At 40.8% G+C, this 22,064-nt stretch overlaps 3 protein-coding genes across 4 annotated transcripts in view; 2 read left to right on the top strand and 1 right to left on the bottom strand.

Moving 5' to 3' along the window:
- Positions 1-249: 249 nt before the first annotated feature.
- zer1 (zyg-11 related, cell cycle regulator) lies at positions 250-8,643 on the bottom strand. Its single transcript, XM_030769143.1, has 15 exons — positions 8,569-8,643; positions 7,267-7,580; positions 6,946-7,096; positions 5,391-5,845; positions 5,090-5,263; positions 4,564-4,678; positions 4,205-4,351; positions 3,535-3,708; positions 2,817-3,032; positions 2,248-2,289; positions 2,019-2,138; positions 1,621-1,736; positions 1,025-1,311; positions 744-846; positions 250-531 (listed from the first exon to the last, which is right to left on the bottom strand). Exons 2-15 carry the CDS (start codon positions 7,431-7,433, stop codon positions 474-476), a joined length of 2,325 nt encoding a protein of 774 aa, XP_030625003.1. The 5' UTR covers positions 7,434-7,580; positions 8,569-8,643; the 3' UTR covers positions 250-473.
- Positions 8,644-10,669: 2,026 nt separating this feature from the next.
- Positions 10,670-12,372, top strand: c21h18orf32 (chromosome 21 C18orf32 homolog). Its single transcript, XM_030769322.1, has 3 exons — positions 10,670-10,777; positions 11,287-11,486; positions 11,882-12,372. Exons 2-3 carry the CDS (start codon positions 11,307-11,309, stop codon positions 11,954-11,956), a joined length of 255 nt encoding a protein of 84 aa, XP_030625182.1. The 5' UTR covers positions 10,670-10,777; positions 11,287-11,306; the 3' UTR covers positions 11,957-12,372.
- A 620-nt stretch (positions 12,373-12,992) lies between these two features.
- The window catches only part of dym (dymeclin), a 70,405-nt gene continuing 61,333 nt past the window's right edge, over positions 12,993-22,064 (top strand). For both annotated transcript variants that reach the window (XM_030768288.1, XM_030768287.1), the window contains exons 1-6: positions 12,993-13,118; positions 14,655-14,851; positions 17,123-17,175; positions 17,727-17,820; positions 19,704-19,837; positions 21,025-21,097. In XM_030768288.1, the coding sequence (XP_030624148.1) occupies positions 14,712-14,851; positions 17,123-17,175; positions 17,727-17,820; positions 19,704-19,837; positions 21,025-21,097 (494 nt within the window). In that variant the 5' untranslated portion in view covers positions 12,993-13,118; positions 14,655-14,711. The remainder of the gene's footprint in view (positions 13,119-14,654; positions 14,852-17,122; positions 17,176-17,726; positions 17,821-19,703; positions 19,838-21,024; positions 21,098-22,064) is intronic.

Below are 22,064 nucleotides of genomic sequence, written 5' to 3'. Positions count from 1 at the left end.
GAGGAAAACATGGCCCAAGGTAATTGTTCCTTACAAAGACACATGCGAAACAGAACACATTCGGTCAATCATATATACAAACACGCACACGCACACACGCGCACACACACACATACACACACTAAACCATACATACGTGAATAAAAAGAGGCCAAACAAAACCAAAAGCACACAACTATTATGAATAATATAAATACTGCTTATCATGTGCAACAGAAAACAAACCACAAAAACAAAAACAACACAACCCTGCCTGATAGATCTTGACCACTGATAGTGTTGGACAGCTCGACTTTGTCCCAAAAAAGCCGGCCGTCGGGTGAAAGGAAAAGAGTAGCTCCTCGGCTCTACAGTAAACTGATGCACACAATAAACTCTTGTCGTGAGAAGATACTGAAGATGATCCTATGATAATCTGCTGTCCACTCACTGGATGCTGAGACTCCCGCAGTGCTGATTGTTTAGTCCATTGTTTACCTGGAGGTGTCCATAGGGTCCTCTTTGAAGTTCTCACAATGCTCTATCACTTTCCTAAAATCAGAAACATACAGCACGTTCATTTACCCGATTACTTACTACTCTGAAATCACAGCTGAATCCACCATGTTCACTGGTAGTTACTTGGTTCCTAATACTTAACCCTTATAGGAGTCAGTTAGCTGTGGGAGACTTGTTCATGCGGTGAGGATTAGTAAACGATCTTTGTCCATGCTGATTATATTTGTTAATGGGTGTATTCATACCGTGCCATGTCCTTGGTCTCTGGTTGTGAAGATTCCAGGTCTAGAACTTTCTCCAAGAGAGCGATTCCCCCCTCTTTGATCAGTAAAGGGCAGTATTTAGTTGCTGTGGAAGAAGACAGGTAAAAAAAGAGTGAAAACATGTTAACCATACCAATTCCTCATCTCACAACAAAATTCATTAGACCAAAAGCCACAATGGAACTTTCTGGTGTCATGTGCTAAGTAGGTAAGAATCTTTTCAGAGATTTATTTAGAGATGGAGGACCAAATGGCGAACTCACAGTAAACAGACACCAGGTTGTAAAGGGCCCAGGTGGCCCAGTGTTGACTGACTGGGGCGATGCTCTGGGGGAGCAGACGAAGAATGGGCTCAAACGATCTGTAGTTTATGTTCCTGCGAGAGCTGACGTCCCAGCTCTGGATGGCATCCCACATCTTGTCCATGACCACCTCCCTCTGTGGCTCCTCCACGACCCAGGCCTCCGGGCCGTCGAACATAATATGGGACAGAACTCCACAGGCATTATAAGAAACCTCGATCCCGTCCGCTTTGCTCTCCAACAGGTTACTGAGAGAGAAAATGAACAAGAAAGTGTGTTCAGTCAGGCACGGTTACTTCACACATATTACTTTACTCTCACAACTAGTGGAAGAACACAGAAGAGCTCTAATGGCAAGTCTATATAGTGTCTAGGTAGCATGTCCTGAGTGTTATCAAATTTGAATGCGTTCTGTGTGTAATCCATAATTAAACACATACATTATACAGAAAGAGTGTTACACAGATGACCCACATCTATAACACTTACATTACATTTTTCATTAAGTAGGAAACTAAAAAGAGATGGTAAAGACTATCCGTGGCATCTCCTCTTACCTGAACACAGTGATAAACTGCCGTGTCAGCAGCTGTGGTCTTAGTGCTTTCACTTCCGCCACATTACCCAGCAGCCCCAGCATGTTCCGGTGCAGCTCCTGCTTATCTGGAAACTTCTGTTTGGTCATATATGAAAGCCAGTTTCAGACCATACATTTTTCAATCCTTTCATATCTTAAACAACAGTGTAGGGCAGCAATTTACAACACCGCATTATCTCAGCAGACAGTATCAGCACGATTTGTGTAGCACTGATGTGTAACTGTTTGTAAAGAAAGGGGGGGGGGGGGTTTGGATTTGGCTAAATGAGAAAAGAATGTGAACAGTTGATGTGTGGGTGTGGATAAATGTAACACTAGGGAGGTTTATATATTTGTGGAGCAGAGTGGCACACTGACATGTAAGCACTCCAGGAATAAGTCCATGCCGTTGCAATCGAGGAACATCTGACAGTTGTCTGGAGTCTCATCAGTGATGTTCCACAGGGCACTCCAAGAGAACTCCATAACCTGGTCACACTGTCAGCAAAAAATAAATAAATAAATAAAATAAAACCAGCAACGAGCCAAACTAGCCATAGTAGTGCAAGATATGTTATACACGGTGCTTCAGAAAGCAAAAACTCACCGTTCTATCCTGTAGTTTTTTCTGTATTAGGTTCAACATAGTCTAAGAAAAAAAAAAAACAGAGAGAGCATGAGGGAAACCCCCCAAAACAAGCAAATCTTAAAGAAAGCAAACCTCACAGGAAATTAAAGATATGATACAACCCAAGGCATATTCAAAAGAATGAAATGAAACTCAGCATTTTGTCTCGCGTCAGTTAAGCTATGGTTTTTTGCCATCTTAAATCTGAGCTATCATTTTTCAGATTTCATTTAGATGTTGACTTCAGCTGGAACTATCGGTCTCTAAAACCTCACGCTATGTTAGTAGCGTGCATAATCAGAATTTTCAGAACTGAGAGCAATGCTTGCCCTCGAAAAACTGCCCTTGTAACATCCTATTTAAACAAATTTTCTTGCAAAAAAACAAAAAGAAAAAAAAGGGAGAGATAGTGGAAGGGACAAAAAGAAAAAAAATATGAAGGTCTTTATTCCTAAATTGTGAGAATCAACTTCCAAAGAAGTAAATATTTTAACCTCATGATTTTTGACTCAACTATCAGCAGTTTTTTTTTTTTTCTGCAGGCTCACCTTAACAAAGCCCATCTTGCCAACAGCCTCTTTATGGTCGTTGTCGACCTGACAGACAAGGGCATTGCAGAGGTGCACAGCAATGCGCTGGATAGACTCATCCTGTCGCGGAGGCTCCAGAATCTTCAGCAGCAGCTGATTGACTCTGAGGTACTGGAACTCCAGCTCCTCTGGAATGCTGAAGTTACATAACGTCAGACAGCAGTTTCTCTGTACCTGCAGTGACAAACGGACAGAGAACACAACTCACTGAGACCGTTCTCACTCTCAGACATGGGATTCTATAAAGCTGTTTCAGTGTCTGTTGTTGAGACACCTATACTAAAGACATGTTGGGAGAAAAATGCAGTACTTACGACAACTATATACAAATGTGCATAAAAATCAGGCTTTGAAGAATTTTAAATGGAATATAAATAGAAAAGATTAAAAAAAACCCATCTATTTTTAAGTATCGAAAAAAAAAAAAAAGAGCAAGAATGAAATGTGATAATGAGATGTAGCTTGAAGTCTCAGCGGTTTTGGGAGTGACAGGTAAAGAGTGGACAGTATGACAAACACTCATCAGAAGGTCGTGAGGATCAGACTACAGACAACTGTCAAGAGTGTCTCATTCTCAACACCTGTGTTTGCTTTAGCTATTTAGTGAAACGACCCTGAGAGGACAACCGTAAGGATCTAGCTGAGGTGATTGAGTGTCTGTCCTTCAGAAACCCACCGTGACTTCCTGATACTGCTCCATGCCATTCAGCACCACCTGGATGACCTGTCTGCGCAGTCGGATGCTCTGGCCACTGCGGTACTCTGTGTTAGTCAGGTAGAACAGAGCTGCGCTCCCCGTCACCTGGATGCTCTTGTCATACTTATGGCACTTCAGTGCAGCTATGACCAGCTGACAGAGAGAAAGAGGACAGCACATGACACTGGTACAGAAACACAATTACTGTCCTAAAAAAAAAAAACCTCTCTCGTTGGCTGTACGTCAAAAGACCAGTCTATTTACTTTCGCTCATTTAGCAGACATTCATTTTCAGAGTGAATTTCAAAGAAGCCGACTTTTTCCCCTAAGCAAAAATGACTGCTATGCAAAGCTATAAATGTACCAGTTATGATGTTATAAAACTCTAGCTGAAAAGCTGTCTCATGCTGCAGGCAAAAAATGCGCGGCACTTCAGCGACCGGATAAAGTGACTCTGATTTGCGTGATGAAACAAGACGCGATATTGGATTAAAACGACATAATAGCGCGCTCAGATGATTTTGTATGAGCTCCTATGAATAAAAATGTGTCCAGGAATAAAAGCGTGAGCAGAACCTCGGCGGAGCCGTATGGCGCTCCACCGTAAAAAGACAGCGATAACAAGCCGAGGGCAGTTCTGGAGTGTTACCTGCAGAGCTCTGAGTAACTGACTGCAGTGCTGTATCCGTGCGATATCAAAGAGCTGGTTGATGGCTCGATGGGCCAGCTCGGGCCGGAACTCTGTGTACGCCTCGATAGCATTCAGAACCTGTTCCTCGTTCTTGGATCCAGTCACCTAGTGAGAGAAGCAACGCGACACACAAGCATAAACACGCAGCATGACTGAAGACGGCTTTACAAAGAAAAAAAAAAGATTCTTTCCCACAGTGAGGAAAAACATATCTGTGAATATGTGGGGTCACTTTAAAAAACTAAGCCGTCGTTTCAACCCTTTTCATCTGAGGCTAAAGGTTAAGCCGTACTGAACGGTGTTCAGAGAGATCTTACCTTGTATGCTGGGATGTGTGTTACATTACAGAGCGTGGTGTTGTACAAGCCTAAAAACTGCAGTGGCCTCTTTAATTCCTGAAAGGGGTAGATACTGCTTTTGCAGGGCTCGATGCTGTAACAGAGAGGAAGAGTAGGCTAAAGATGTGCTTTATCTGGGTTAGTATTCATAGAAGAAAATGGTCTCATCTATAGATGACACAAGTTCTGTACATGTAAAAACATGTATAAAACATAACATCAAATCTTCTATCAAAACCAACTCAGAGAAACACCGATCTCTTTAGATTTACTGAGAAATGAGGATCTGAGTCTCTCACACACCAAAGAATCAGTCATCTTAAACAAATCCGGGACTTCTGTCGTGGATTACTTCTCTCCCGTGTAAAAGCAGAGATTTATTCAAACATCGTCACTTATATTTGAACATCCTTGAACTCTATGTCTGAGTGAGAGGAAGATGTGAAATTTCAGGTGTCTGTGGACAAAAAATGTGACAACACCACGTTAAAGCACTAGGACTGACCTTGGGCGTCCCATAGCTTCCTCAAAGTGCGGAACTGTGCAATTGTCCAGCATAATATGGCCTGAGATGTCCAGAGATACAAGGTTGACCAGTCCCTGAACAATAGCAGTCAGGGTTTTCCTGGTCATCTTAAACTTGGACGAGCGTTGACTCTCCCGGGAAATATCCAGGTGCCTGAGGAACACAGGTATGACTGAATATTTCTTCATAAAAAGTGACATTAACATAATATTATCTAACCTGTTAAAATGACTTGATTATGTAAAATACTGCCTGTCCTGATGAGCGATTCCTGCCTCACCTCAAACGACTCAGCTGCACCACAGTGTTGATCACTTCCTCTGACAGATCAACATTGTACAGCACCAGTGAAGCCAGACGGTCCTTCCACTGCAATAGGAACGTAGTTCGGGGTAGATGGACCGCAGAGAGGTCCAGAGACATGAGAGATGGCAGGGGCTTCAGCAGCGTCTCTGCGTCCACCCCCATGGGCAGACCACCCAGGTTAAGCAACCGCAGCCGGTTGAAGCCCTGGAAGGTGAAGTCAGAGTCTACTGCGTGCCTGTGTGGATGATCATCTTCGTCATCGTCCTCATCATCCTCACCGTAAGCCAATGGGGCATTGCCCTTCCGGAAGAAGATGTTATTGCAGCCGAATAGGCTGAGGGAGACCAAAGTCTGCTTGAAACTAGACAAGGTTTTCAGGCTTCGCGCTGTCAGGTGGCTGCAGTAGGTCAGGTGGAGTTCGATCAGGTCCTGGCAGAAAAAGGACAGGTAATGGCGGGAGTGACGTTTTAATTTTCTTCTAAAAAGACATGATTGTTATTGATGAAACACAAATTAATGACACCAGCTTTAAAGAGAAGTCAGGAATGTTGGGTAAACATATAAAAAAAAAAAAGTTTTGATGTTTTCACAAGATAATACTTCATAACACAGATTGTCAAATTCTTTTGACGTCAAAGATTTTTTCTGGTAAAAGACATCTAAGGTTCATGACATTTAAAAATCACATGAGCATGTAATCTAGCATATAATTGAAATAGGTGTAAGAGTCATGAGAAGGTTTTATGGGAGAGCAATGTTCAGTGCCAATGAATGAGGAATGCAGGCGGCCTTTGTTATCTCATCTGCCCTGAGGCACTGATCTCTGCCCCACCAGACACATTAACAGCCCTAATAATCCGGTCTAGTGCCAGGAGAGGGCCAATTGACCTTTTATGAGTGGCTGTCTGCTTATCAGTTCTGCATGAGTATGAGAAAAATGGACACAACAAAGGAGAGGCGGGGCAGAGAGGGAAAGAGAAAATGAAAGAATACAAAAAAAAAAAGAACAGAGGGAAAAAAAGGGGGGAGAGAAAGGACATAAAATTTAAAAGAGCTGTGTCGCTGAGTAATTTAAGAACGTCTTTCTTTGTGTGAAGCAAATCAGTATAAATTGGACTGCACCTGGAGTGATGTGATAGCGTCAATACACATCACACTCATCTGATATATTAGAAACTCATCTCACAGTATGACCTGACCAAACCCATCAATTATTAACTCCCGCCTTGAATAGCTGGTGATTTGACTCTCAAGGCAGATGTCACGGTTAACGTATGGGACAAGCCTACCTGTATCCCCCCCTCGTCAACACAGATGGAGAAAACAGCACATGCCCACACTACGACGAAATCTAATTTTCACAACGTGACACGGGCAGTAAATAAGTAGTAGACCGTCTCCTGTAAACCAAACACCCTATGCCCTCCAGCAAAACTGGTCTAGTACACCAGTGTGCGTGTGTGTGTGTGTGTGTGAGTGAATTATCCTAGGTGTCAGTCAGAGATAACTGTCCTCCTCATCTCCCCTACCTGTTTCCCAATCGCCTCGAGGTCTCTGTCCCGCACAAAGTCTTCCCTCAGCTGGACTCGTGTTAGCCTGGTGCTGCGGGGGTCTGAAAACAGCTGGAAGAAACTGTCCTGTGGCTCAAAATTGCTGTCTGTGTGCATCAGCTCCATGTACCTGTAACAGAAACAAACAGGGAGCAAAAAATTAACATGTGTTGCTGCACAGTTTACAGTGAACAGAACATGAGGGATAAATTATTAAAATTCTTGAAAACAACACAGAAATATGACACAGCTAAGGCAAAGTCAACTCTCCTTTTCCCTCCCAACCCCTTATACACTTACGCATTCACCAGCTTGTCACAGATCTCACTTGGCAGGAACACATCTGGGCGCAAGCACAGTTTGTTCCTGTCTCCTATGCAGCACATAGTCTGCCTCAGGTTCCTAAGGCAGAAATCTATACATAGAGCCATCAGGCTGTCTGGATTGTCCCCCGCTTTAGTCGTCATGGTGGTTCCCCTCCTATTTTCCTTGGGTCAACAACCAGGACAAAGCAGGTGGGAAGGACTGGTCTCAAACTGTAGACATTGGCCAAGGAGAGGAGGCTAGCAATGAGGCCCAATAAAACCTGACGACTGGCTCTTCTAAGGAGCCACCTAAAAAATGACAAAATGAAGACACATACTTATAAATGCAGTCATTTAGGAATTAGAGATGTTTTTTTTTTTATTTAATTTACGGTTGACTGTGCTTGCAAATCAACATAAGAAAATCAAATTGAAAGATGAATAAGTGATGGACTGACCACAAGCAGGCCTGTCATTAAAGTATCTAGGTAATGAAACGCTTTTATGCCTACCTTGCAAGAAAGCACATCTATGTTCAACTTTCATAAACTAAAACTGCAAGGTAGTTACTAAACATAGCTTATGTGTTACGTGGTAATAGCGTACGCCTCGAAGTGAATAAGTGAAAAACTGCTCGAATTATTTTCGATAATATGTGCTACAACTCTCATATTATGATTGGTTAGTTCAAGTACTCAAGTTCGATGTATAATCAACTCCCGATTAACTATAAGGCAAAACTGTGAGAAAAGCACAGCTCTATTTATATCACAACACAGGAAGTGAATTACTCATTAAAAAACAAATTTAAAAATAATATGCCGGTGAATTGCATTCACTCACACGCTGGATGATATCTCTTTTCGACAGAATGAAATATAACGCTGTTGTGTCCAATTTTACTGCCAACAAGTTACGAGACTTTACTGAAATTGTGTCTTCAGAGCTAATGTTAGCCAGTCAGCTAAAATTTACATTACCGATCTTACCTCAAAGCGTTTAAACTGTACAATTTATCATCGCCTCCATTTAAAGTAAGAGTAAAGGTGAGGACTGGTGAGAAAAACTAGACTGTCTTGTTTCAAAATATGATTCTTGCTATTAAATTAAATGTCCACACTGCATCAAGTTGTAAACTTATATGCGATCATGCTGCCAACAAATAGCTGGTTAGCCTAGGAGCACTGCTCTAAGTTGACCAGCTCCGGTTAGCAAGCTAACTAAATGTGGCCATTAATCCATCATATATGATTTGACAACATTGGACATGCACGGAATTTGTAATCCTTTCTCTTACCTTAACCTTGGGGATCAGCACTTGTTTGTGTTAATTCAAATTATTTTAAAGACTTGGATTACTAGCTAATGTTCTTCTCTGTACCCCCAGCTCGACCAGATGTCAACAAAACAGCCTTAACTTCCGGTTCAAATATATATGAAACAATTTCTTCCTGTTGTTCAACGTGGGGAACTCCTTCAGACGTTTCATCCCCGCCCCCTCCCCCCCCCCCCCCCCCCCCCCCCCCCCCCCCCCCCCCCCCCCCCCCCCCCCCCCTCTCTCTCTCTCTCTCTCTCTCTCGTACGATTTAAACATGACTTCTTGAGTTCTGATGAGTCACCTTTTACACACACATACACACACACACACACACACAATTAATCTGTCCTTGTAATGTCAATGTATTTTTAGAATTTGTAGTTCTTTGCCTGTCATATTTCTTTACCATTTATCAAACAGGTTCAAAGTCAGTGATGATGAGAATGGACCAAAATTTAAACTACGAAGTTTTCAGAGATAGACGTTAATTTGCAGTTTTGAAAGCTGCAATTAGTTGATCCTTGTTAATGGCATGATAGATTGTTAATGGATCGAATAAAACAGAATATTTTAATACATTCAAATGAAATATATTTAGACATGAAGTTGAAATTTTTCTCTTAATTGGGCACACTCACACCTTCAGCAGTATCTACCATCGCAGAACAGGCAAAAGCCCAAATCAGGCTATCCACACATCTGCTACCAGGCAGTGAATTAGCAGTGTCCCGATACCACCTGTGCCTGTATGAAGGATGCCTCATGGACTCTCTTTGTGAAAAAGGAGACTGCATTTGAGCTCTTCTGGTCACATGTGGTAGACATGTAAGGCTATGTGAAAGGGGAATATCCTCACATAGAATGTGAGTAAAATTACTGATATCTGTTAGGTGTACTAAGAGGGACCAAAAAAAAAAACCTGGACCAGTGAACCGGCAGAGACTGTTTGTGGCACTGGTGGATACGTCATAGGAGCCATAGTCCTGTTTTTATTTAGCATATAGGCAACTGGGACATATTGGGGGAGGGCAGCTGACATCCCGACCAAGTCTGGAAATGTAAACAGCATAAGAAGACATGTTCAAGCAAGCTGATACACTAAAAACATCTGCATTCCCCCCTCAGAGCGGAATTAGGATGTCATCAGATTCCTCATTTATTACCTTCAGATCCACTCTAGTGATTGAAATTTAGCTCTGTTTTTCTTCTTTCAGGCCTTTCTCCTCCTTCATTTGAAAGAAATCTTTCCTCCATTCCTACTAACGTTTCTCAGATGATTGCCTCCACTGCTCCATCTTTATCAGGTCCTGTCTCTGAGCCCTTTCTCTCTGAGTCTATGCCTGTTTCTCTGCTGTTCTAAACCCTTTGAGGGTTCAGTGTATGTGAAATGATAATATTGTCACAGTTCAGTGAAACATGATCATCACCAGGATGTGAAATGGCCTTGCTTCTCATTTTTAACACTAATTTTAGGGCAAAAGAAGATTCTCCTGTCAATTACAGGAGATGTCATAGTATGTTAGTAGGATGTTTACTGTCAAATTTAGAACGGAAAATTTGGTGTCCTTATCTCTTTTTTAAAGCTCATTTAGTTTTTTACTTTTAAAGCTCCTTTTGTTTTCCTACAATCACCATGTACCCCCCCCCCCCCCCACCCCTTTTATTTTTGTTATGCTGTTTCTCTTGATTGTCAAATCTGAAAAAAAAAACCCAAACATTATAATGCATTATTTTGACAGTTCCTGAATTCTCACAGATTAAATGTAATAACACCAGACTGAATTGTGTCAGTGATATATTAGTGAATGTGATCTTAAAATGGTCCCATACCTATGGATATTGTGATAACCCGTGTGTCAGCTCGTTAGGACCTGGGAGACTAAATTCAAGATGGGGGTGTCTGGGAGTGTCATACAACTAAATACAAAATTTTTCTTTATTACTCCCCACCCATATTTATGCCTTGAATTTGAGTTTCATGATTCATGAGTAGTTTCAAGTTGCAATAATGGTAGTGCCGACAGGTGGCGGTACACTCATTATCGTTCAACATTTTGTAGGAGAAGAAGAGGACGTAGAAGTTACTGGATTCACATCAGCTCAGTCAATGTTTTGTTGAATAAATTAAAGAACCTGAGACACATTACTTGGAAATCTTTTTAGTTTTCGATAAGACTTCGTGTCACAGGTGAGTACTCACAATAAGTTGGTTAAAGTTGTGCTCAGCCGTACTCTTTGGGTTCGACTGTTATAAACTTATCTTATCCAACAAGCTAAGTAGCAGTAGAACTAGCTTCCACAGAGAACCATAAGCTAGTAGACTTAACCCAGCTTTACTAACAAAATAACACCTGTGATTTAAGATACTTTGGGTCATTACAACAGCAATGGCTCCGGATTTGAGAATTATGATCATAATGATCATAAATTAGTTTAAATGATAAAGGCCTTACAAAGGAACAAGTTCAAGTGGTTAAGCTAACAGGCTAGGGAATACTACTTAACGATAGCTGGCCAATGAAAACAATATATTATAGATTAGTTTATTTACGTGCTTGTCAAGTCATTCAAGTGGAACTGGCGGCGGTATACAGTAATTCTGTAAGGTTAGTTACGCAAAACTACATAACTAGCACTGGTGCACTTTACTTGAGTGATATTTTCTCAAAATTTTAAAATACAATCTGCTTTCTTTAGACCTGCTTTGACCCCCAGCCATGGTTTGCATACCCTGCATCGTCATTCCTGTACTCCTCTGGGTATACAAGAGGTTTCTGGAGCCAATTATTTATCCCTTCATCTCACCAATCATAAGCCAGTTCTGGACCAAAAAAGCAGTGCAGGAGAGTGGCACAGGGGACACAAAAACAAATGAGAAGAGCAATGGGACCTGCAAGGTAACTACATGTCACTTTTATTGTCCTTTTATTTTCGTTTGTACTTGTAGTGGAGAGGCTATGGATCTCATAGTGTTTTGATTTTGTCCTGAAGTTCAATATTAGCATTGTTTTAAAAGTCTGCGTACATTGAATTTGTTGTTTGTTTTATCTATCTGATTTCTCCTTAACAGTATATTAAGCTATCTATAATGACGTAGGGTCCATGGAAGAAATGACCAAATGGAAAATAAACTCCCGAGTAGTTTTCAGTACAGGCGTACTGATGTACATTTTATCAGCTCTACATTTGTATCAATTACTTAAACATTGAGCTTTTAATGAAGACAATAATTATTGTTAAACAGCATCTGTTATTCATTTTTCCTATGTTCATTCATTTTCATTTTCCTCAGGCTGAATGCAATGGGGTAGCCAATGGTCCCACTTGTAATGGATCAGCAACTGTCTCTGACAAAAAGATGGACTGATGAGAAACTTGGCTTTATCATTCATTTTATTTCTTTTGGTTAACATAGTTTATTACTCTGAATGCATTTTAAACTGTTGTCTTCAAGTCTTATTGTGTAGATAAAGCCAGTATGTATGCACATTCTTCAAGCCTGGAGTTTGCATTGTAATACCAGTCTGCTATCTATAAATGTGTCATCTGTGATGTAATTAAGATTATAATATATTATCTTTTTGAGTTTTTCCTTTAATCAAGGTTGACAGTTTTTGACATATGTTTTATAATTTCTCTGCATAGTTTTTATTGTATGTGGATGGAATATGATGGAGACAAAGAATGAAAATGAGCTCTTTTTAGTTGTTCCTCCCACCTCAACTAGTCACCTGACTGTAATATAATATTAATGGTATCCTAACTCTAATAAACTGAAGGAAGATTTAATGTCTCTTGATTTACTAATTGTTTCATTCTGATTCTGAATACAAGTATGAAGTAATTGTTGATCATCAAGTTCACTGGCATCCCTCCTCAAAGGATGACAATTGTTTTCATAGTTGCTTGCTCCCATTCTGTCATTGGGAAACAGATATGATTTAAACATTACAGTTGAATACATGAACCTTCATGGTTTTAAAAACATTGTTAATGTCTTAATGACATTTTGCTGAAAGTCTCTGAAGATGAGAGTAAAATACATGACTAGATTTAAAAAACACTGCATTAAACACAAAGTTGCTCACTACGTCATTCTTATAGCACTTTCTTATAGTATATTGTTACCAAACGTAACAATACACCAGTATGTGAAAATGAAATACACACAATCATATGTATGTATGTATGTATGTGTGTTTGTATGTATGTATGCGTGCATGTTTGAATGTATAAAAAGATATTAAAACACAAAACATCTTTGCAACGTTAGTTTAAGTGCTTGAGCGTCATATGACTTGAAGAAATCCGGTTCAGTGAACGTCATGGCCACGCAAGAATCTGCGGCGACGTGGAAATATGGAGGCGCTGTAGACAGGGAAAGTAGTATCTATTACTTCTGATTGAATTTAACGACTACTTATAAACCATTTTATACCGTTCTGTTTTATCTAAACCGGCCCAGGAATCAACGACGTTCTGATTAAGAGCTGGAACTGACAGAGTCTTGAACAACAAATATTTGACAGGTAGGCTGTCTGTTCATCTTGCAGAGAAACCCAACTAGCTAGCAACTATGCTATTGCTAGTGCTGTGAGAGTTATGTTAGCTTTGCTAATGAATAAGGACTGTCAGTCAGGTTTCTTGATGATGCTTACCAGCCATTGCTCATAAAATTGTTTCGCCATGTCATTTGTCTGTTATGTATATGAACCACCACTGTACTATTGGCACGTTATTATATATAGTTAATTTGTTGTGATACGATAGTATTGCCTCACCAGATAGCTAACTAGCAGTTAGCTTGTCAGCTATCCACGCCTCCAGTAATACTGCAAACCTTTAGCTACATGTAATCTAGCACATATAACCTGCCTGAAAACTTGCTGGAGAGTTATAAGAAGTTGTTCACGGATTGAGTAATTTATTTCTGAAATCTACGCAGAATGTGAAGATTGTCAGTTCAAGGAATTATGGTCAACACACATCTACTTGCTTAGTTGGTGCAGCTGGACAAGTATTAAGATGCTATATATCCTAACTGCTGGTCTTCAGTGGTGTCCTATTGCGCAGTTAGGGATAGCGCGCGCTACCAGGCTAACTGATTAGTTAGAATAACTTCACAGCCTTAATTTCGTATGCCACAGAACAAACTGAGTACATCATCTGCGAATGTCAGAATGATCAGCTGACGGTGATGTCAAGTATTCTGGAGAATGATCCCTTAGTAATACGGTGCACCCAGCCTGTGTATTATTTACAATACATTTGTCATCATTTTCTTTTCTGGGGAGTCTCTTTGGTTTAGAGTAGTTATAATACTATTCTAGTACTGTACAAGTCAAACACGAGCTGTTTTAACAGTATATTTTAACGATTTCTATACTTGCACTTTCAGGTCTGTTCTCACCTCTGAGCAGTATCATTGTCATATCTTCATGTTGTGGTTCAGACAGTTTATTTTGGGTTCATCCAAGAATGTGTGACCCATTTTTCCAAAGTAACTCTGCTCACTGGAAAGCTGGACACTTAATAGCCTCTTGGGTAATCTGACATTCTGCTCTGTCAGAAACATCTGACGCTGTTTTAGCATAACGTCACTAATTAATCTCACAGTCTGACAGATGAGCCTGCGTGGATTGTGTCTTTGGGTGCCTGATATAGAATTCAGTAGTAGGATTTCTAATTGAACATGAATTAGAATGACATTTGTGTAGTGGATGATGCACCTAGAATCTGCAGCAATGTGGAAAAATGAAGGAATGCAAAAGTTTTAGGCTGTTTATCTAAGTGTAAAGTTTTCATGGTCTGTTTAACATGTATAGAGATTGCTTGACTGTATTATGTATTTAGTGAGTTTCTTATGTACCCATATGCAGCCCTCATAGTTCTTTAGCATAGTCTATGCACTTGTTTGACCTGTATTATCTTTCTTAAGGATTTGTAGGCTAAAACTCACTCTCTCAGTGTAACAAGTTATGTTATTGCCCATTGTTAAACAGATGAGTAACGCCAGTATAAACACATGACAGTAGGACAATAAAACCATTCCTTGTTAACCCCAGGACTTGGCACAGTGGGAGATGAGGCTTTGAGGAGGCCTCATCCTGTTGCCGTGGGAGATGGGAGCCAACATCAGCCAGGTTAGTGACCTGTCCGAGAGTCAGAGCTTGAAGAGACTTATCGGCCCGGAGTCCATCTGTGAAAATGACCCCTTCTGGAACCAGCTTATCTCCTTTACATTCACAAGCCCCACCAACAGGTGAGTGAACGGTCAGACTTTCCTTTGCACTGCGGGGGTTGGGGAGGGGTGTTAGATGTTAGGGCTTGTTTTCATGTATTTGTGAAAAAGGGAAAGAAAAAACAAAGGTGATGGTCACACTACAGGCCTTAGTGCTCCGTTCCAAAGTGTTGCTCCGATCAAATTAAAAAAAAAAAAAAAAAAGCGTACTGTTTTTTTTTTTTTTCATTTTTGGAAGTAATCCATATCTGATATCAGAAAATTGACCTCTGTCCGGAAAACATCCCATACCCCCCAAATGAAGTCGACTGAAAGACACCATGTTGTGTAAACGGCTGTGGCAGGTCTACCGGCCAATCGTGGAAGTCGCTGACATGGCATCTAGATACTCTTATCTGTAAGATGATCTGTGACATTTGATAACTGTGAGTTTGTCATCTCATGGTGACAGAGAAGAAAGGGAGAAAGGAAGTCAAAAACTGTTAATGTTGTTATTGCTCTCCATTTTCACTAGCTCTGCCCATTCAGAGTTAATATAACACTAACCTGTTGTAAGGTCAGAGACTCACTTTGACTATGGTACGCATTTCTCATTTGACCTTCAGGTCTCCACTGCTTGGTAGTGCATGTTTGCACACCAGTGACATCATTGCTGCTAACACACGAGCCAACATGTCAGTTCAATCCCAACTAATGATAATTTAAAGTGATATCATATAGTTAAATGTCATGACAGCAGTCTTAATGAATGACCTTTATTTTGATATGCTCTTTGAATCGGGCTGTTTTTAGAGCAAATCTAAATTCTATTAATACAGGCCTTAGTAAATTGCTCAATATAGTGATACTGTGTTTTATGTGTTTGAAAATATATTATAAGTAGAGTTAGTTCAGTACACTGGACTACTCGCTGTGTCTCTCATGTCAGTTTAAATATTTGCCTTGCGTTTGTAATATACTGTCTGTCAGCAGGACCCTTTTCTTGGTATGTAATCCTACTCAGGTGTGGTTTGATTACTACTGAAAGATTAAATTACACAAAGACGTTGATGGAAGCTGACTGAAGATCAAATGTGGCCTAGGCTTCTTCATTAGCTGCAGGATGTGGCTAAATTTAACTCAAACAATTTTGTCAAATTACAACAGCTGTGCTTGTTTTTCTGCAGAATGAAAAAAAAGTCAAAATAGCTTTTGCTTTCCTGTAACACTGAGTTTTTATCCCCCTGTTTCACCTTTGCTATGGTCTTACATAATTTCCCTCTGGTCAGTTATAGAGAATGTGTTGAAAGCTGCTCCTGACTTAGCTGACTATTACCGTGATTATTTATGTGCTGCACCCATCTCCTGTTATTAGTTCCTGCCTCTCCTGTGTATCTTTAATCTAAGGGCAGGCAGGGATGGGCAGGGTGCTTGCTGTCAATATTAGCCAAGTTACATCAGCTGCTGAAAGCCCCCATTGAGTTCCCGTGCAGACAGCAGTCGGCAGACCTGAGCTGACTCCTGGCCGCGTAATAGACTTTTTAATCCATTGTGACAGTTTCACTCATGTTAATGACCTCACTGGGCATGAGCTCACACGGATATGGGCATGTAGCACTCAGACTGGGGAGTGCTTCACGGTCAGTTAAAGAACAGTGATCCCAAACTTGACTCAGACTTCACTCACACGGCAGGGTTTTTGTTCTAACACATGTTCCATTTTTAACAACAGGCCTAATCATTAAAGCCTTAATTAGTTGATTTTGCACAGGGTTGGAAAAGAAATATGCTCTCCTGGTAATGATATTGAGAAACAGAGAATTAATGGGCTTGAGGTCTGTTGGTTTGACATAGGCTGTCCACTGGGGGGTGCTATGAACTAATTTTTTCACTAGATTTGTGTATTTTTCTTACTTTCCTGGAAGCATAATAATGATCTATTTCATTCGAAACAAATTTGTTCAAACAGTCATAATGAATTATCAAATTCATAACCATAGCAATTAAATGTCATCAAGAGGTTTAAATTGAAGTGTTTTGTGATTTGAGATGAATCTTCTGCGTTTTTAGAGACGCATCTTTAAAAATAAGCTCTTTAATTTGGTCATTTTGAGACAGTTGCTTGTTTGTCCAGTGTACAAGGTGATTGAAAAAGTGCTAAATGTGCTTTTCTATGAGGAATTTTACAGTCAGTCTGTCTGTCTCGTCTGTAAACGGTGTGGTCCTTTTTTAATATGAATGTCCAGTTGAACCAGATTCATAGGTGCAAAAGTCTAATCATTTTTTTCCTCCCTCTCTCTCTCTTGCTCTCAGCTCCGATGCTAAGCTGTTGGATGAGGCAGTCATCCCCCTTGCGAAGACTTTAAGTATGCTAAATGTTCAATGTTTGTTTGTTTAATTTCTTGCCAAGTTCGTTTTTTCAAAGGGTTTTTGCCAACCATTACAGCTGATGTAGATTGGTTTGACCTCAGAATTAAAGTTGTACAAAAACAAGCTTTTGCATGGTGTAATTATAAACAGCCTGCCTTGTCAAATTTAGATATGTCATTTTGGGATGCCTATTCTTTTGTGTTTGCTTGGAGAATCCAAACTGTGCATGAAATTTTTATGTTGTGATGAAACAGTATAATGATAAAGGGGAATTTTTGTGTTGCCTGGAAAATTAATGGCTTACATTTATAGCTTGTGGTTTAGGTTTCTTTTATGCAAATATACTTTCTTGAATCTCTAGACAGTTGGACCATTTCACTGACATGGAACTTGTTGTGCAGACAAAATGAGAATGACTCATTTTAATGTTAACTCTCTGGTTAGAAATTAACAGTAAAATTCTGTTGTAAAACTTTGTTTGTTTTATTTTTTCCTGATACGTGGCGAGTTCCACTGAACTATATCTATTGACATTCCTCTTTCACAGTTGAGAATAATCCACGGTCAGGAAACTTTGGAGCGTTGGTCAGAGTTTTCCTTGGAAGAACCAAAGAGCTGAAAATATCTACGGAATGCCAAGAGTGAGTGTGTGAGAATTACAAATGACAGAGACATTTTTTTCTTCAAAGAAATTTGGCGCCAACATTGTCCTCATGTCTGAACAGCATTGCCAACCTCCAGAAAAGTGGAACGAGTTGACCGATGAGTCAAAAAATCATCCAAATTCTGGATTATTTTGTGGTATGGTTCTGAGTGTTGCCAGTAAATCCAAAGAGTGAGTAATGTGCTTGTAGTGTCATGTCATAAAAACCGAACCTAAGGAGAAAAAAAAAAACCCACGCTTTTTTCACCGGTAGCATTACCTTACTGCAGAAGGTAATAGACAATCAGAGTGTCCCTGAAGTCATTTATATGATTGAGCTGTGTCTCAAAAAACAGTCCATCTTCCTTTCTTACTCCTTCAATCTTTTCTCTTAAAAACAAAGAGAGATTGTTAGGCTGTTAGGAGACATAGCTTTACTGTTAAGATATACTGCATTTAACTAATGCTTGAGGCTTTTGTAAATGCTTTGCATTAAGTCTGGTTTACACTCCGCAGTGTTGATAGTGTTCTGGTAGTGCAGTTTTTCCCATGGGAAATGATATAGGTGTAGTTCAGGCCAGTGACACTGCGACAGGGCCAGTCTCAGAGGAACATGGGAATTGCTGTTCCCAGATGCTTGTTACTGGGCCATAGACCTGAAAAGGGAGCTTTGTGCGGTTCCAGCTGTCTCCCACATATTTCATAAAGGCTGAATCTGAAGGGTGACGTTTGACAGGCTGTTAGTCAGTCCTGTTATAAAACACTGAGGCCCACGGTCACACCAGTTGCTGTGGAGATGGTCGTCAAAGGATGATCAAAGTTTGCCTTTGATTTCACTCAGACACCAGGCGCAGTAGCATGAGCCATGCTCTGACGCTCTGGCGCGCGAGTGCGAGCGTGTGTGTGTGTGTGTGTGTGTGTGTGTGTGTGTGTGTGTGTGTGTGTGTTTGGGAAGGGTGGTTCAAAACCACTGACAGGGCTTAGCTGCTGTTTTTTTTTATGTCAGTACTTTTTGAGAAGGAAGATTTGGATTGACTTTTATGGTTTGTCTGTGAGACTAGCATGAGATTGTGTGTTAGGTTTGCAGAGCGCTCAGGACTTAACTCACAGCAGGTTAGTAATTAGCCCTGTGAGGGAAGCCCAGACTGTGGAATCAATCTGACATATAGGCCTACAGGATAGGGGTCTGTGAAAATATCAAAGGATTGTGAAGGTGTTTATGTGGGGGGAAAAATATTACTGAAAAATCTACGAGTAAATCTTTTTGATATTCCATATGAAGACAAGCATATTAGTATTTTTTCTCTTTTTTTATTTCGAGTGAACAAGGCTTGTGATAAAAAGTCTGATGTGTGGGTTGAAAATATGATTTAATTTCCTGTGCGTGGTCTAGTGTTTGAGACTTGCAGTTTGCATTTGCGTGTGATGCACTGCTTTCTTAGTTAATGTGTGTGTATGTGTGTGTGTGTGTTTGAAATGATGTCATTAACTGATCGGGTCATTCGTCTTTCCTGTTGTCTATGTTGAAAAACAGTCCAGTGACAGTCTAGGCTGTGTCTCCTGTCCTTCTGACATTGTCTGACTGTGTAGACACCCACACACTCCAGGATGAGGGAGAGACAGGATATTTGTGTTGTGTGTTTGTCTGGTGATGAGAAGGGCACCTTGTGATCACATTCTGATTTTGCTCTAATGCTCTTTAACCTACTGCTTTCTAAATAGCAACCCTTTATTTTAGAGTTGAAATATTAGTCGTGGGAGAGACATACACATTATTTGTCAAAAAGCTATTTAGATACAGTTAGCTGTATTTATAACAAGACTACCTCACTGTTCCCTCTCGTTCGCTCTCTATCTCTCTCTCTCTCTCTGTCTCCACAGTCAGCTGTTTATCTGGCAAGCCCATAATGCTTTGTTCCTGGTACGCTGTCTTCTCAAAGTCTTTATCAGGGAGATGAGTGAGCAAGACCTGCACTTACAGTTCTCGTACCAGGAGAGGGCGCCAGGTACCTGCGGTAAGAGTCTCATAAGGCTGTTTAATTTTGGAGGAGGAGTGTGTGTGAATATGTGTGTCAGAGAGCGATACAGTGAAAGTGTCAAGAGTCTGTCATTTAATTATAACATCGATTAAAGACGCAGATTTTTTTAGTATATTTTTCTTCTATATTCTAAAATTGCTACATGAACCTCGCCCTTTCGAAAATAATATATTGCAATATGTTGTACCGAGTGGACCCATAGATACGCACACATACTAGACAGCTCAACAATGAGGTCCTGGTTCAATATTCACTCCTCTGTCGTTGTGATCTTTCCATATCCTCATCTGGTATTGTCTTTAGCAGGGTCAGAACGTCGCATTGAAACCCAGTGAAATATGGAAAATCCACATCATAACAGTGAGGATTCTCTCTAGAATAGTTTCCCAGTTAGTCTCTGGCAGGCAGGAGTAGGATTCGTTGGAAGTTGGGACTGGGAACAGGCTTAATTGGGAAAGACTGGATATGAAGGAGGATCTGAGGCTCGAGCGCTGTCTCCGCTCTGTCTCTCCACACATTCTCTCTCTCTCTCTTTCTCTCTCAGATGGGAAAGAAGGATTTTTTTTTCTTTTAAACAGGATGTGTGTGGTTACAAAGGATTTTTTTTTTTTTTTTTGCTCTCACGCTGTTCTCCCTCTCTCTCTCTCTCTCTCTCTCTCTCTCTCTCTCTCTCTCTCCCTCTCTCCCTCCCTTTCTCTCATGTTGTAAAGCATGACAAATGCAAAAAGACACATTAGCACCAAGAACGTTCTGTTCTCCCAACGACATCTGTTAACACCTTCAGTGGAAAGACAAGCTTGTTAGATTATAAAGTCTTTGTTTTCGTTGGAGATATCACACACACACACACACACACACACACACACAGGTTCACGGGAAATGATGGACATGCTAACTTCTGGTTGCTGCAGGGCTACAGCAGTGTAGATTTAAATGCCAGAAAGACGCAGTATGAAACTGAGTTCAGATGCTGTTTATTTGATTATATAAAGCTGATCATTTGGAACCATACTTATCTCAGGCCATTTCAACGGTAATAATCTGGGAGATTGTTGGAATAATTTCTGTGTGACAGTGTAAATATTGTAAAAAGTGCTCTACAGCTAAAATGAAATCACCTGTTGCAGTACTAGATATAAAAGTGTGTGTGTGTGTGTTTATAGATTCGAGAAGCGAAGACCTGCTGGAGGAGCTCATCTATAATCTGGTGTATCTCATTGTGGAGGTCCCTCTACTGTGAGTATCTACAGAGAATTACTATGGAAGGTTATGGGTGCATGGCTCCAGAGTGCGACCATTGTGGTCACACATGCGACCAAAAATCTGTCAAGTGCGGCTGAACTTTTTCATTGGTCGCACCGTTGCACCTGACATTTAACAGGTCTGCCTCTCTGTGTGTATGTGTGTAGCGTTATTTCTTTTTCCCACCCGCATTCTGCGAAGGTCCGCCCCTACTCTGCCTCTGATTGGCTCTGACCCTGATGTGGGCGGAGAAAAAAAAATATGGCTTGTCTGTATGTGTGAAGCCACGCCCTGTACTCCTCCCCGAGTGACATCACAACTTTAAAACGCATCGGTAATTCAAAATGAAGAGAACTATTGATTGCTTTTTCGTCAAGACAAACGCTGCGGTGGCCGTTATACCTGTCCCAGGCCTTCAGAGGCCCAGCCCAGACCCGACATCGTCGGCGGAGGTAACCGCTCCACCACCTGTCTCCCCTGTCCCTGGGAAGATGCCTAACCCTAACCCAGCATCTTCGTCAGAGATGGCCTCATCTGGCTCCGAGCCAAAGCCAGAGCCTACCACATATGAAAAAGCCCAAATGTACGCCTTTCGCAAAGAATGGCTTGTCCGGTTTCCGTGGCTCAGATATGACAAAGCGTATATGCATTGCGTTTATTCCAAAGAGTGCAGCCAAAGCATGGCCCGGGAACAGTGCTTTTGCTTTCGGAGCAGTGACGTTCCGAACTGAAACATAATAAAAGCACAATGTCTCCAAGAAACGCACCCTGTGCTGTGACCTTTACTCCTCTTTACAATCATTTACAGAATGTGTTAAGAAATGACCAGTGTGTATGGGAACGGTCAAAAAAGGTAATGCTTAAAATGCATTAGTCTGGCGCCAAAAGGCACGGTGAAAGATTTTGGGTGCATTTAAATTATGTGCTGGTGCACCTAAATGGAAAAAGTTCGGCGCACCAG

Source organism: Chanos chanos, chromosome 3, assembly GCF_902362185.1.
Source record: "Chanos chanos chromosome 3, fChaCha1.1, whole genome shotgun sequence".
In the NCBI taxonomy this organism is placed as follows: Eukaryota; Metazoa; Chordata; class Actinopteri; order Gonorynchiformes; family Chanidae; genus Chanos; species Chanos chanos.
This window is presented reverse-complemented; position numbering and strand designations above follow the sequence as displayed.

Excerpts from the sequence above, each read along its gene's own strand:
- zer1 (XM_030769143.1), bottom strand. The coding sequence starts at position 7,433 with ATGACGACTAAAGCGGGGGACAATCCAGACAGCCTGATGGCTCTATGT. Across the intron at positions 3,709-4,204 it reads AGTTACTCAGAGCTCTGCAG|CTGGTCATAGCTGCACTGAA; the intron begins GTAACACTCCAG and ends TCTCTCTGTCAG. Across the intron at positions 3,033-3,534 it reads AGCAGTATCAGGAAGTCACG|GTACAGAGAAACTGCTGTCT; the intron begins GTGGGTTTCTGA and ends TTGTCACTGCAG.
- c21h18orf32 (XM_030769322.1), top strand. The coding sequence starts at position 11,307 with ATGGTTTGCATACCCTGCATCGTCATTCCTGTACTCCTCTGGGTATAC. Across the intron at positions 11,487-11,881 it reads AGAGCAATGGGACCTGCAAG|GCTGAATGCAATGGGGTAGC; the intron begins GTAACTACATGT and ends CATTTTCCTCAG.